Source organism: Gymnoscopelus braueri, assembly GCF_963280865.1.
Source record: "Gymnoscopelus braueri genome assembly, chromosome: 21".
Taxonomy (NCBI): domain Eukaryota; kingdom Metazoa; phylum Chordata; class Actinopteri; order Myctophiformes; family Myctophidae; genus Gymnoscopelus; species Gymnoscopelus braueri.
This window is the reverse complement of record NC_137623.1, coordinates 21552569-21568790: the sequence shown is the minus strand read 5'-3', so window position 1 is coordinate 21568790 and position 16222 is coordinate 21552569. Positions and strand designations below refer to the sequence as shown.

The window sequence follows — 16222 nt, the reverse complement described above, 5'->3', positions numbered from 1 at the left end:
AGTAATAGTAATTCCAGCTGTTGTTCATACTCACAGAAGGTAGAAACCAAGACTCAGGGAAGTCTCACCAATGTGCAACTTGGTGCAACTCCTTTGGCAATGATTGAGAAGCAGGCTTTATAGACTCATAGAATGCTTGTCTCAGCTTGTCTCAATGTTCAAAGTCACCTTCTCAATATTTTCAGTTGTGTAATTCTGAGGAGCTGGGCGTTTATATTACATTACATTACAGATTAGGAGAGGGGCAAAACTTTCCTCTTATGTATAGCTCTGGGAGCTATAAATGTTTCGTAACACCAACTGAAATGACCTTGTTGGAGTGGAGACTGCACTATTTTGGGGTGGAAAGTGAAACTGAATAGCATTCCCCCTTCATCAAAGCCGCATAAAAGACACATTGATTAATGGGTAATGAGTACTAGTCATGCCTCATTAAGTGGATTCAAATGTATTAATTTATGTTACAAAAACTAGTGCCACACCATTCTTTCACTTGGCCAGGAGGACCGACATTGCAGCAGGCAGCCTTTCTCCTGGCTCACTGTGAGCTCGCCGGGGCTGCTGTGAAGTACGGTGTGAAAACAAGCAGATAACAATGTGTGTATGATCTGTCTAATGCCACTCACAGGCTCTATGGGATAAATTCAATTAGTGTGAAAGTACCTGATGAACTCAGCCACATCTGGTCCTTGTGTTTGTCTGGCCTTTTCTCATTTCCTTAAATGGACACGCCGTGGCTGATGAATGAGCAATGTATTGACCACTCCGGGGCCATATTTCTCCTCAAAGATGGAAACCTGATGGGGAAATGCAGATCAGGTTGACTAATTGAGCAGAATAATTGAGCCGCAGTGGAAGGAAAGTGAGGGGGTGAATGGCTTTTTAGCTGCTGAGGCAGTTTTTCGGAGGCTAAACGGTCGAAACCCCAAGTTTAATGCAAAACAAACGTCGGCTTAATGGATCCAGCCAGGCAGGTGGATGGGCAGCTCACAGTTGAGTTAATTAAAAGTGTGTATTAGTGTAGGATGGTGAAGGGAGGATTGAGCCTTCTTTAATGGCCTGGCTGTAAGCAGCCGGCAGCATGGCGAACAGGGTCTTAACTAAGTAGTCCTGTGAGTGGCCTCTACAATCGTGGTCAAGAAAAGTGGGTAACAATTCTGTAATGACAGAAGAGCAAGCAAGCCAGAGTTTGGATACGTTGGCATCAGTGAAGTCATTTTATTTTGTGGTTAACCACTTAGACCCGCTATACTCAGTAAAAAATAGTAAAACAGACCTGAGTTGCACTGTACTTGGCACGTTCTTTTTTGATTTACACCAAATCTCTTCGACAAAAATAACAGATCTACAAGCTCACAACACATTGCGCTGCGATGCGTTGTGAGCTTGTAGATCTGCTATTTTTACCTACTGTTCGGCCCCAGAATAGGGATGCTGATGGTGTTCAAGTGGTTAAGAAACTGTGTTTTAGAGCACAGAGTTGCAAGCTTTTTTTTAATACAATTGTGAGATAGGTTCTGTGTAGAATTACATTCACAGTTCAAGTGTGAAATGCTGGGCCTGGACCAAAGTGTCTGTCATCAATATGAATGAGCCGTGTTCTGTCAGGGAGACCGATATGAGCACAGGGCTTTAGCCTGGTTGAACTTTAACATGGCTGTTGGATAGAGATGTACCGAAACCTTTTTTTCCTTCCGGATTCCCATATAACTTGTGCATCGGTCTTCTATCAGTACCGAACCGATACGGGTCCATTTGGTTCCATTTATACGCTCTCAGAGTTATGGGAGTCCTTGAAATTAAAAGGTTTGAGATCCACTGATCTAGGACTAAATTTCATTAATAATTGTTGATGTTAGTAAAATAATAATGTAAATGAAATATCATGTAATAAGTTACGTGGTATCGGAATGGCATAGACATGGCATACTCGTTGATACCGATACCAGCATTTTGGGCAGTATCGGCAGCTTTTCCGGTACTGGTATCGTTATCGGAACAACTCTACTGCTGGATCAGCTGTGACCAACATTGGATTGGACTTTTCTAGATCAGTTTTTGTTTTCATGACAGAGGGACCAGAATGGGTATAGCTTTATTCTTCGCTTTTAGTTTTTTATCCTTGATCATTTTAACTCATTCAGTGCCATTGACGTCGCCGACGTCACGTTTTTCATAAGCCCAGAGTGCCAATGACGTCGCCGAAAAAAAAAAAAGATTAAAACATTTAAAACATTTATTTGTTTACCGGTATTTATTTTTTGGAAAAAAAAAATCAGAACCCAAGATATCATGATTTGAAGATTTGCTGCTCCATTCACTTCTTGTTTAACTTCTTACTGAAAAAGGCTGTATCTCGGCTCCTAAGCACTTTTTTTTTGGCCTTGGCGCAGGGTGATAAAGCCAGAAATAAGTTTGGCAATGAATGAGTTAAAAACAGTTTGATAAACTAAATCAAAGACTAATTCTACAATAACAGAAGAAATGTCCTAATAATCATAACTGGAGAGAAATGACATGTTCAAAAGCATCTAATACGTTGTGTTTTGTTGTTTGTAGTTGGGATGGAGCCCCCGCAGCTCTCTGTGTCTGAGGAGAGACACCTGGCCATCCTCACAGAGCTCCCTTTTGTGGTTCCCTTCGAGGAGCGAGTCAAGGTACCACACCCATGTTCCCATACACAACAGTAGAGCTGCAGCTATCCATTATTTTCTTAGCAATTATTCTATCAATTACTTTCTCAATTGATAGGATAATTGAGAAGCTATTTAATACTTGGTCGCACAACGTTGTCGTGCAAAAATAGGGAAAATTCCAGATCTACAAGCTCACTACAGCTAACTGAGAAAAACATTGTGGTGACAGACTCAAATTTGATAACTGAAACGATAACTTGAAATAATTTCCGTGGTAGTTCTATTATTGACCCAGCCTTTGTACTTCTCCTGCAGATCTTCCAGAGATTGATCTATGCAGACAAACAGGATGTGCAGGGGGACGGGCCATTCCTAGACTGCATCAACGTTACCATCAGACGAAACTACATTTATGAAGACGCCTACGACAAGCTCTCTCCAGAAAACGGTACCAGCACCACTTAAAAGTAAAACAAAAAAGGCTGTTAGCACTGTCATTTCATTCCTGCGCTCACTGCTCGATATTTTTTTCAATGGATGTGAGCTAGAATTGTTTTATCGTTTTACCACGGAACCATGGTGGCCATGCGTACTGTGTTATATTCCCTGAGAGCAGAGTAAGCGTGGCCACAGTGGATTTTAACACAGCCGTTGAAAGTCTCTTTGCGTCCTATAAAATCACGATGCCGGGGGTTCAAGGCTCCGGATAACATTAAAGTTGAAGGTGAGCGCACTCGTCATTCAGACTATTGAATTTCGGTAAAGCATAATTGTGATTCTGATTATTCTAATGGATCACATAAAAGCAGGGAATCAATTATTTTAAGTCACCTCTTTTTGTGTTTGAATTTGAAAGGGCACTTTTGTGGGGGCAGCATGATTAAAAAGAGTAGCAAGAGGGCCTGAAGACGTGATCTATATCATTTATGTGTCTATAAGTTATAGCTGCCGTGATTTATCGCCACACATTAATTACGTTGAAACGTGACCTTTTTATACGGTTTGATTTGAATATTCCTGTGGATTGGGGGAAATGCTTTCTTACAAGATGTATCTGCTCAAAATGAACATGACAGGTCGCTGTCTTTTTTATTTATCTGAAGATCTCATTTTCTGTAAGCAAAATCTTCTTAAACGATTCACTACATGGAATCTCACTCAGACGACCTCTGAGAAAACACTCCTGAGGAAGTATGATGTATATAGTCTGTTTCTGTAGAGGTAAGTAGCTGAGTAGGCGTTGAGACAGAATTCTAGTAACAAGAGGAATAAATAACATGGCGTTAAAATTGCTTACAACCTATAAAAACATTGTCGTGTAGTTGATGGCCAGATAGGAGATTGCACATAACTAGAAAGGGGCATATATCTCCGCCAGGCAGGGTTGCCAAGCCATGGCTGCATAGGTTGTGGGCTGCAGCCATGCAAATTGGCAGGAATGGGCAGGACCTAGGTGGGGAGTTGCGTCATGATCTAAGGAATCAAGGGAAAGAACGTTGTGATTGTACAACCTATCGGTTCAAGAGTCATAGGACAAAAGGTACAGCACCGATTTGAAAAATGTAGGGTGGAGTGTTTTTGTTGGCCTATTGGCAGTGCACGAAACGTTTGACACTGATTGGTCCAGTGGTTTGCGAGATTAGTTTCAGACTCGCCCACTAACACACACACACACACACACACACACACACACACACACACACACACACACACACACACACACACACACACACACACAACGGGGGCAAAAACATAATCTCCGCCTTCTGGCCTGGTGGAGATAATAATTACAGATACTACACCACCATTAGGCTCTGTGGGTAGCTGTTATTCAGGAGGTCTCGGTAATACCAGGCAGACACATTTAAATGATTGAGGACTCGATGGAAAACTACGGAATTAAGAAGGTTAATGCTGGACATAATTTCTCCTCAGCACAAACTTTGCCAGGAACTTTTGTCAGCTCATCAAAAAATACTGTAAATTGCAGTGGAGAATTCAGTGGTGTGTTTTTAGAACCTGAGATCACGCTGCTCTGGATTGCAGGATTGGCACAGTGATTCTCAAGAAGTCTGACTCAACTTTCTAATTTTACAACGGAATGGAGGATGAACTTGAGACTGTCTTGTTCACACAAAGCCACGTGACAGAATCATTAGCAGTAAAAAAGATAAATACTTTTTGCCCATTTAAAGGACTCTACTGCAGTCAATACATGTCATTGTCTATTCATAACTTTGGCCATATATTGTACATAAACATATACCATTTTCCTGTAAATGGATTTATCTTTAAATTTCACATTTGTTTACTCTTGTTTTCCCATAATCATTAATATGTTACCGAGCTTACCTGAATAATTGAGTCAATGTTTACTAAATATCATTGTGCTGTTAATAAGTCACAGGCATTACAATTTTGTTCTGGGATCAATCTTTTCTCCTGGGACTATTATCGTCTAATGCATGGTTCTTCAACAGGGGGTCCGGGACCCCTAGGGGTTCCTCAGAGTTACTACAGAGGGGTCTCCATTGTGTGATTGATTTTTTTTTGTACATTAACCACTTGAACCCTAGAATCCCTATTCTGAGGGGAACATTAGCCGAAAATAGCCGATCTACAATATAATATGGTTAAAGGTCTGAAAATACACATTAACATGAATCCAACATATTAGTTTTACACAAGATAAGTGGACAAACAAAACAAACCATAAATTTACACAACACGGATGACAGTGCTGTCAAACAAGTCTACGAAGCTATCTATGAAATCTATGAAAAGTTTCAATCTGCAACACAATTTTATACAATATGTAGTGGGGGTCCCTGCTTCATCTCTCTCTCAGCTAAGGGGTCCTTGGCCTGAAAACGTTGAAGACTGGTCTAATCTATGAAAACCACACAATGACTTAACAGCAAATGAAATAAAGTAGTCTCTGCAAGTTTATTCTCTTACTGAATTGAATTGAATCTAATGGCTTCCTCGAAAATCAAATAAACTACAATATGCTTTAGGAACTGTATGTACAGTACGTGTAGTCGTGTACGATATGCATTGCATAAGTGTTCTAGCTCTAAAAACAAATACAAAGACACAGATTAAAAACATGAATCAGAATGAAACACATACATAAGCTATATAACAGAGACAACATAATCAGAAAAATAAACCAGTCAAAAGTGTTGTTTTGGTTTTAACCATAATGTGAGTCCTTTGTTACATCAGTCTCTAATTTTAGATCAGTGGGCAAAGTGTTCAGGGTTTTGCCCCTTTACTGGAAAGACAGACTGACCAAATGAGGTTCTGTGCATTGGCCCTGGCCATTTGTGCCAGACTAGATATTCCGCCATTGTGTTTTCTTCAAATCACACTTTTTGCTACTTCTACAAATCTTGTCAAAAACTCCCACAAATCGGAGGCCGGCCTCTTCAAAGTGGGACCAGAGACAAGGGCGTGGCTGCACGACACTGAGTTGGACATTTGCACATATCGGTACACACTATCCCTGGAGTCATGTATCAGTCCGATTTTTCATATTCCATCCCAATCTGTTATGACTGACTTCCAAAGTTTGCCAGCCCTGGGAAGGCAGCCCGGTCTGGCGGAGACCTGCGCTCAGAGGAGCGCACTTTTCTAGGCTCCTACCCGGAGCCATGCATTTGAGGTCAATCAGTGGGATGCCCGGACATACAGACACATATTTTGCTCCGTAATTCATTCTGCTTTATATCCTCTCCCCAGAGACGGACCTGAAGAAGAGGATTCGAGTGCACCTGCTGAACGCTCATGGTCTGGATGAGGCGGGGATAGACGGTGGTGGGATCTTTCGGGAGTTCCTCAACGAGCTGCTCAAGTCGGGCTTCAACCCCAACCAGGGCTTCTTCAAGACCACCAATGACAGCCTGCTCTACCCCAACCCCGCTGCAGAGACGTTAATTGGCGACTCCTATACGAGGCACTACTACTTCCTGGGCAGGATCCTAGGAAAGGTAAGACCTACAGGTCTTTCTTTTTTTCGTCCACCAGCTGTAATAATGGATATGTCTACCAGATGCTTTCACAATTTTAGTGCCCTTTGCTGGGTATGTCATAATAGGCGAAGATTTTGTGAAAATAGGTAAACATTCAGCAAAAATAGCACATTTAGAAGCTCACAAAGCGTAGGTCAGTTTTATTTTTGGCAAAGAGATTTGGTGTAGAGCAGGGGTCTGAGGCACGGTGGCGCAGTCGGTAGCGCTGTCGCCTCACAGCTAGAAGGTCCTGGGTTCGATTCCCGCCGGGGGACGCTGGGGGCGTGTCTTCTCCTCCGCGTCATTAGCGCCCATACCCTAGGTGGGGTTGGCGAAAGGGCCTACTCTGTGTGGAGTTTGCATGTTCTCCCCGTGTCTCCTAGGGTAGTTAATACCCTCACAAAAACATGTAGTAATCCTGGTCACTATACTGCCTCCCCCATGACAGCCGGGGCGCCTGATGGAGGGGAAGGGAACTGGTTGGAATAACGTGTTCCTTCCACGCGCTACGTCCAACCAGGGAAACTCCCCCCTGTCAGGTGACAAGAAGGTCAGTTGGCTCTCATGTATTGAAGGAAGCATGAGCTCGGCCCTGGCCTCCCTACTGTGGGGGACTGGTGTAGTGCTGGTGTAAGGCTGGTGTAGCGCCCAGGATCACTTAGGAAATTGGCACCGGGTGAAAAAAATGGGTTACAAAAATCGCGGGATAAAAAATTTAAGAAAAAAAAGAGCAGGGGTCTGCACACGTTTTGTTATTATTTTCTAGATAGTCAGTGTGCCATGTCAACATTAAGTTTAATTATGACACCACAGATTTTAATTGTCCATAATTATAACCAGAACATTGTAATGATCATTAGACTCAGAGCAATAACCCACCTATCTCCCAGACTCCCTCCCCAAACAGTTTGAATGAATGTAGAATTATGTGCAGGATGTAATTTGCAGACAGATGTGAGAGGACTTAATTTAATTGACATTTAATTTATTTCTTATTTTAAACCAAAAATCCTCTCTCACAAACACGCCAAGGTGCCAGTGATTACCCTCCCCTGTGCCTACGGTTGCCTACCCCTGGTGCAGAGGGAAAGAAGAAGGGGACAAACTAAGTACAGAACCCTGGGGGGACCTCGGTCAATGAAGTATTTTGGGTTTTAAGTGGTTAAGAAAGTCACTGTGGCCTTCCAACTCAGGCTTTCTCTGTGTCACGAGGTAGCAAAGAGAGTGTATAAAAAGAAACGAACGGCTTGGCCAGAGGCTGCATTGATTTATTGGTCAATAGATGAATTTGGATCAGTCTTTCCCTGCAGTGAATTTGCATGGCTACCAGTGCATTACAGTCAATGTTAAGGCTGCCCTCTGGCAGTGGCTATGGAAATTAAGCAGTTGGCTGTCCTTTAGAAAAAGCAAGAAGCCTTTTGGTGATTGCTCAAGAAACTGACAATGTTTAGGGAGATTGCAGTCCATTTGTGTTTTCCCAAAACAGGTAAGTACCGGAAAGGCAAACGAGCTTGAACCTGTGCCTCGTACAAGGCCAGCACTTGTTAATTAGCCCGTTGCGTAATCTGTTGATGGCATTGTTTTTCTATCCCCTCCTTCCTTGATGGCACTATTTATTAGAGCCTAATGTTTTTAAATCTTCCTTAATGCATGTGCTGGTGATTGTTTATCGGGATGCCTTTCCCCAGTGGGGTGGTCATCTCAGCCGGAGAAGAATTACCTCATGACAAGTGGTCGCCTCTCAATTAGGCCTTCCATTAGCCGATGATTCTTGCCTCTTGTTTGTGTAGTGATTGCATTTGGCCGGCGTTAAATCAGCTAGCCCACGCAGACAGGACATAAATAAGCGGTCAAAGCATGTGGTAATAGCGTTTTGATCTGTTTTACAGTCCGGAGCATCTAAGTCTCTCTCACTCGGCCCTGAGATGGTCCGGTCTACTTATCAGAGCACCATAACTCCTCCTCCCTCTTCTGTATGTTCCACCAACGGTGAGAAATGACCAGTCAGCGGCTAACAAGAGACCCCCCCCCCCCCACCCCACCCTCCCACTCCCTCAACTATGCTCTCTGCGGCTAATGGTTCAGGCAATTAGGTGGGGGGAAATTAATTTGAATTTGACTTTCAATTAACCCTACCTTAAGTTCCCTTTTCTCCATAAATATGGCCGTTTGAGTGGCCATTTGAGAGGTGTATTGATATTTGTTTAGTGCCGTTATGGCCCGGATAAAAGGCAACCGTTTATATAGATTGGGATTGCATCACCGGCGAAGCGGCGCGCGGCGAGCGAGCGCCGGCGACTCGAGGGACGCCCGGGGGAGATTAATATTGTTAATTAATGTCCGAGGCGTGCCATTGTTACGGGGGTGATGTATTACAGGCAGGGAGTGGCTTGTCTGGGGTACTCACTGAAATGGGATTGAAATCAGAATAGAGGCTGGACATCATCCCTCTTCCTCGCTTGTCCACCCAGCTGACATACGGCAAGATTTAGTCCACAAAACAGGGGGACCATCCCACGTGAAAACATAATATCTTCTATTTGTGATGCTCTTGCTGTAATGAGTTAAATGTGGAAATTTCCTTAACAGCATATTTTAGCCAACAGCTCCAGAATGTCCTCAACCCTTCATGTAATATGACATGTAGCGGACAGTTTTCGTTCTATCTATGCCTCATGCCTGTGTCATTTGTACAAAACCTCCAACCCCAACAGCCTCAACCTTTCCATTCCTTAAGCTCGCGGGGTGGATGTGGTTTGGGGTCCCACCCCTCCAAACCATTGTCTCTGTTACTCATTGATCTTGAGTGACCGAGAGTTCCCTTTAGAGGTGTTTGGGGTTAGAGCCCCTGATTGATAGTGATGCGTTTGAAATGCATTATAATTTTATTGATTCTTAATGTTGTAAATTAAGGAATTTATTTGGCAGCTAACAGAATGCACCTGCAATGTTGTTGGCGTTGATTCCACCTGATGGCGCCGCGATCTGTTTTAATTGCGTTGCCACTGCACTCACTTATATTAAAAGGGCCTGGGCCACGATGATTAATTATTTCCAGCCCAAGTCATTTTGGCACAATTTCTGGCAGTAAACACTCATAAATAAAGTTAGTGGCATTGAAAAAAATAAGGCTACAGGTTTTTTCCATATACTTATTGCTGCCTCTTCCCGGCACTAGTGTTATTGATAGGTTTCAAGGGGGCCATGCTGCACATATGGTCTGTGAAAAGGACTGGCCACAGGAGAAATGCTAAGTGGATTATTTTGCATAAAAAATAGACAGTGTTTGAAGGTGCCGCAATTAACCTGTGTTTAGAAAATAGCTGTGATTTACGCTTTTGTGTGTGTTTAAGATGCATGCATTATGGAAATCCGCTAGATTTATAATCCATTTAGCTGATGCGGTCAGGGTTTTTAGCGCTATCATTTATAAGGACCTGTATATTTTAATGCCTTCTACAGGCTCTTTTTCGGTCTATTCTAGTACATTAGCTTTAGGTTTTATGAGTCACCTGCCGGCTATGGTTCTTAATGGCATTTAAGGTCAAGGTGAGAATTGGCATTTATAAAGTTGGAGGCGGGTGAATTTGAGGCCTGTATGTTTTAGATAGATTGGCCTTGTGTCTCATGTTTTCCTCTTACTTACGTTGATGTGACCAGATTTACTATCTTATCCCTTTGATTCTTTGATATAAGATTAGCGCTGTGTTTAATCTGGTCTAATGTGTGTTGTAATCAAGTCTTTGAACATGTGCTCGCCAATATTATGACTGTTGTCTTGAAGCAGCATTTAGTAATCTAAGTAATCTAATCACAATGACTGCATTTCATTTGACACTGTTGAAGCCTTGGAATAAAGAAATCCCCTACGCACAGTATTCTTTTCAGTTCTGCCTCCCCCGAGTTACATCAAATTTGAGGAAATTATATATTTATTTATTTTTGTCGGATTTCAAACAAGACACTTTTTAGTTTTAGCTTATTTTAAAAAAAATAACTAATAAATTCAAATTGTACACAATGTAAACGGTGAGGTTCTCTTATAAGCCCCCCTAGGGTTTCTAACCTCACCTGCACAACAATATTCTGTCATCTTTCCTAGCTATACTATGCATATGTATATGATTCCTGTTGTGAAAATCAATAAATCATAAATCATCATTAGGGATGGGACGATATGAAAATTACATGTCACGATTATTGTTGCAAAGATAATTGCGATTAACGATATTATCGCGATAATCAAAATATGCTTAAAACTTAAAATGCTGCTTTTGTTAACCACTTGAACCCCCAGCTGCCCTATTCTGGGGGGGGGGACGTTTGTCAAAAATAGCCGATCTACAAGCACGCAATGCGTTGTGAGCTTGTAGATCTGCTATTTTTGACGAATCGGTTTGTGTAGAGTGAAATGCGCTCTTTACAGGTCCGTTTTATCAAGTATAGAGGGTTTAAGTGGTACTGAATTTTCAGCTCAACAAAAGCTAATTCATCCTAGTGTATGACGGTGGACAATTTCACGATAACTTAAAATCTCTGCGATACAATTATTGTGAGCGTTTTTTTAATCACGATAAACGATAATAACGATTATCGTCCCGTCCCTAATCATCATACAATCCTCCCCACTTGTCCCCCAGGCGCTGTATGAGAACATGCTAGTGGAGCTGCCATTCGCCAGTTTCTTCCTGTCCAAACTGCTGGGCACCAGTGCTGACGTGGACATCCACCACCTGGCGTCGTTGGACCCAGAGATGTACCGCAACCTGCTCTTCCTCAAGAGCTACGAGGATGACGTGGAGGAGCTGGGCCTTAACTTCACCGTGGTCAACAACGAACTTGGAGAGGCCCAGGTAGGCCTGTCACAAATGATTACATAATCGTCTGATTGATTGAATGCTTTATTAGGAGTTGGCAAAAACAAAGCACAGGAAAGTACAATTCAATACAAGGTCTGCTAAGAGGATTGTAAACCCAAGAAAGCACTATGGCTTGTTTCCATCGGGGTCCTTTGTACTCAATTAATCGAAACATTTAATGACAGACAAATATACAATACTATGCAAAACATCATATAAACAGTTAGAAATCAAAAAGAAAAATATGTACAGTAAACAGTTGGGGGGGGAATCCGGTTCAATCATTCACCCGTGTGCTGCCCTCTTCCATCTCCGGCTTATAGTTTATATCCTGGCCAGTCTTCTGATTCAGTCTTCAGTCACCCCCCCCCCCCCCCTCTTTGTTTCTTATGTGTTTGGCGTTAATAATTCATTTCCCTCACGATGTACCCGTTTTTCAGCACTAAGAGAGATAAAGCACGTTGCTGCTGGTGCCCTCAGGTCTGCTAGCGCTTGCAAGGGAACACAGCAGCACTGTTGACCATTCCATCTGCCTGGCCTTGCACTGCAGCGGTGATCTCAGTAACACGCCTGAGAGACGCGGCTAGCTGCTCTTAAGCACGTCCGCGCCAAAGCTCAAGGCTGTGTGGACAGGATGCCACCCCCACACTGAGTCACCGGCGGCCTGGACCGGCACTCTACCCGCGGCCCCTGTTTGCTCAGGGCCTTGCTCCTCTTATTAGCTCCTCTTCAAACAAGGCCTGGAATGGCCCGGTCACAATGTGTAGCCCCCTGGTTGCCAATAGGGCATCGCAAACACGATAGGGAAAACAATTTGCGAAAGATTAGGCACACACCCGGGAGCAGACTGCCCTGCATTTGCCCCCGAGGAGATAGCCAAAGCAAGCAAGATAACAGGAGTAATTCTCTTACATTAGCACATAATAATCAAAATCCAGAGGGAAAGAAATTGCAAATGATTGCCTGTCCGTCGAGCTCCAAACAGCAAGTGGTTATTATTATACAGTGAAAAGAATCCAATCCCTGTAATCTCTCAAGGAAGTTAAATCTTTTGACTATTTGTTTTATTGTTATTGGTAGGTGGTATGATTCATGCATTATGGAGTTCAGTTCAACAGAGAAGAAGTATAGGCAGCCTTTTGGCACATTTGACCATTAGTGCTAAAATGCTCTTAAGGTTAATGAAATATGGTGGTCAGTGGACTCGGTGTCGTGGGCCAAATTAAAATGGACCAGATGTCTCTGTGCTGTATTCAGACGGCCACTCAAACGTTGTACTGTTTGAGCATATTTTAAATACTTGATCTTTTGTCTTGGCCCGCTGGTATTCCGGGCAGACCTAAGCAAACATAACAAAGCATATTAATCACAAATTTCTGACAATGAATAGTGGGCTGCGTTTTTGAAATGTTATTGGACAATCCTCTATAGGCCACCATTCTCAATTTAGAGATATGACTCTCAGTGGTTGATACTGGAAGTTATTGATACAGTATACTGTAATTGTGATCTACACTGTGGTTTACACTGTATTTTGCAATATTTCTGTTTGTGGTGAAAAGAGGTCCTTTTGCACACCTACTGGGACAGGTGCGTAGGAGCAGGCAGCCAATGCATGAGTCAGGAAAAATGGGAGATCCGCACACTGTCTTCACTTACAGCAAAAAAAAGTATTTGGGATACCTGATGAAGGTCCGTTGGACCGAAACTAGGGATGGGACGATATGAAAATTACATGTCACGATTATTGTGGCAAAAATAATTGCGATTAACGATAGTAGTCGCGATAATCAAAATATGCTTAAAAACTTAAAACGCCGCTTTTGTTTAACCACTTGAACCCCCAGCATCCCTATTCTGGGGGGGAACGTTTGGCAAAAATAGACGATCTACAAGCTCACAATGCGTTGCAACGCTTTGTGAGCTTGTAGACCTGCTATTTTTGGCCAGGGTTTAAGTGGTACTGAATTTGCAGCTCAACAAAGTTATTCATCCTAGTGTATGATGGAGGACAATTTCACGATAAATTAAAATCTCTGCGATACAATTATTGTGAGCTTTTTTTAGCACGATAAACGATTATTGTCCCATCCCTAACCGAAGGTTGTACTGTAAGTGAAGACAGTGTGCGGGATCTCCTTTTTTTCTTTCTTTTTTTTCGGGAGGTGTAGTTCCAGACTCTTATGTAGCATTCGGAGATTGTGGAATAGTTGTCTGACTATGCGAGACTAGTGGCACCATGATAGTATTATACTAACTAAAACCTGATTTAGGTTGATATATCTCACCTGTTTTTCACCAGGTGGTTGAGCTAAAACCAGGAGGGAAAGACATCCCGGTGTCCACGGCTAACCGGATAGCCTATATCCACCTGGTGGCTGACTACAGACTGAACAAGCAGATCAGGCCTCATTGTCTGGCCTTTAGACAGGGTCTGGCCAATGTGGTCAACCTGGAGTGGCTACGCATGTTTGACCAGCAGGAGATCCAGGTAATAATATTGTCAATGCCTCCGCTAGTTGTGTCTGTATACACAATTGTGTCAATTTGGACTATATTCCTAACATACAGTATGAAAGCTGAAAACTGAGGTTTTGTTCATTTAACTCTGAGAGTGTACACTCCCAGAGTCACAAATTATGATTTTTGTTGTGCACTTATTCATCACAGGTGCTAATATCTGGAGCTCTCGTGCCTATTTCCCTTGAGGACCTGAAGAAATTCACAAACTACTCAGGTAGGTGTCGATATTGAGAACATTGGCGTTGTTGCAGCAACTATTTCCTGTGATGTGTGGAAATTGTCTAAATAATGCATTGTTGGTAGATTTGTCTCTGTGAAGTTGACTTCACAGAGACGTGATTTGAATTTATTTATTGTTGTTATATTGTATTATTATTTTGTATTATTACCCTGTCCATGTGCATACGTGGAAGGGTATTGTTACTTGTCCTGAGCAAAATAACTCGGGAATGGAATATTAACTTTTGGGGTTGAAGGTCACAGTTAAGGTCAATGTTACATAATATATATTTGTATATATATATATTTATTTTTCACTCTACTCTTATTTCTATCTCTATTCCTTTTCCCTTTCCTTAAAACTTGATGAATTATGGAACGTGTACGAAAAAAGAAAGTAAAGAATTTCACCCACTTTACACCTGTAAGCCTGTAATGTGACAATAAATCAGATTCTGATTATTGGCCATTATCTCAGAAACGGCTAGACACACAGTAGCTGTTGGTGCAGGCAGGCTTTTTTGTTGTTGTTTATAAACATTGATGTTAGCATCTGTTGGTAGTATAAAGTAGCAAATAGTAGTTCGTATTTAGCAATGTGTACTGTATGTTCGTTGACAATAATTCTGATTCATGAGCACAGATTGACACAATCTTTGCAGTCATTCATTCCTGAACCCATGAACCATTCCCATGTCTTCCAGGGGGCTACTCAGCCACTCACCCCGTCATCCAGATCTTCTGGGAGGTGGTGGATTCCTTCACAGACGACGAGAAGCGTAAGCTGCTCAAGTTTGTCACCAGCTGCTCCAGACCTCCGCTGCTAGGCTTCAAGGTGAGGGTTGACCAGAAGTTCAGGTCCACAAAGCGTCCCCACCCCTCCCACTCCGTCTAGTTTTTGCAGACTGCTTTTTAGCGCTAGCCAACACTATCGGTAAGTTTACCGAGCAACTAGACAAAGCTGGAAGAGGGGCGTGTTCTCCCTTAATGGGCATGTAATGAAAATACCTGGTCTGATAACAGCTGTCAAATGATCATTTTCAAATTAGCTGCTGATAAGACATGAGGCAGTCTGGCGAACGCTTATCGCTGCCTCCTCCCCCTTGCTGTTGTGTAGTTCATAACCTTCTCCTGTGGAAGAAAGTGCATTCTGTAGCTGTGTATGTACAGTATGTGTGGGCTTGGTCCTAATCCCCGGCTGGACAAATATTGCCATTTCAGAACTCAGACGCTTGTTGAACTTTTGAACTTTTGCCTCCTGTTTGACATGGCGGAAGGGAGTCATTTTGCTGTTGGATTCGTACAGAAGGAAAGTATTCAAAACATCACTTCAGCACCGACGAATCATCATCATCATCATCGTCATTACTCACCTGTTATTTCTAAAATTATAATCCTAATAGGAAGCAATTTCACCAACTTGATTTGTGGGACACTTAAGTAATTTGAGGTTGGAGAAAAAGCGGAGAAAGTGTTGCCGAGGACCATTAGGGGTTTTATGTGCCTTACTTAGTATAACCAGAAGCTGTAATTGTCATATGATTGGTATTACTACTACTTTATTACTGTCATTAGTTAGGAAAACTTAATTGCTGATCTGCAATAGAGGAAAGGGGCCAAAACTCACCTTAAAATCCTCCATAGTGGCTACTCTGGAGGTTTGAGAGTTGATTCCCCCCTCCATTAATGAATTTGACTTTGGGAGGTGGTGTGGATGCTGTCCACCCCCCCCCCCAGCACCACCACCACACCCCACACACACACACACACACACACACACACTCACACACACACTCGCTGCTGGTGGAAAAGGGCAGTAATTTGTGTGGAGAGCGCCCCCCTGACCTGGCCATACGCTTGCGCCAGCTAAGCCTTAATTAGCTGTCGTGAAAACGGTACAGGATTCATTAGAGCAGAAATAGTTCTGTCAGGAGAAGCCATTTAAAAAAGATGATGGAAACCTTCCTTTTTT

The 16222-nt window shown here is 42.6% G+C and overlaps 1 protein-coding gene across 2 annotated transcripts in view; it reads left to right on the top strand.

The window, feature by feature from the left end:
• ube3c (ubiquitin protein ligase E3C) overlaps positions 1-16222 on the top strand; it is a 43800-nt gene that overhangs the window by 25716 nt on the left and 1862 nt on the right. For both annotated transcript variants that reach the window (XM_080418508.1, XM_080418507.1), the window contains exons 17-23: positions 2560-2657; positions 2952-3084; positions 6381-6628; positions 11290-11502; positions 13811-13999; positions 14179-14245; positions 14955-15085. In XM_080418508.1, coding sequence (XP_080274634.1) covers positions 2560-2657; positions 2952-3084; positions 6381-6628; positions 11290-11502; positions 13811-13999; positions 14179-14245; positions 14955-15085 — 1079 coding nt within the window. The remainder of the gene's footprint in view (positions 1-2559; positions 2658-2951; positions 3085-6380; positions 6629-11289; positions 11503-13810; positions 14000-14178; positions 14246-14954; positions 15086-16222) is intronic.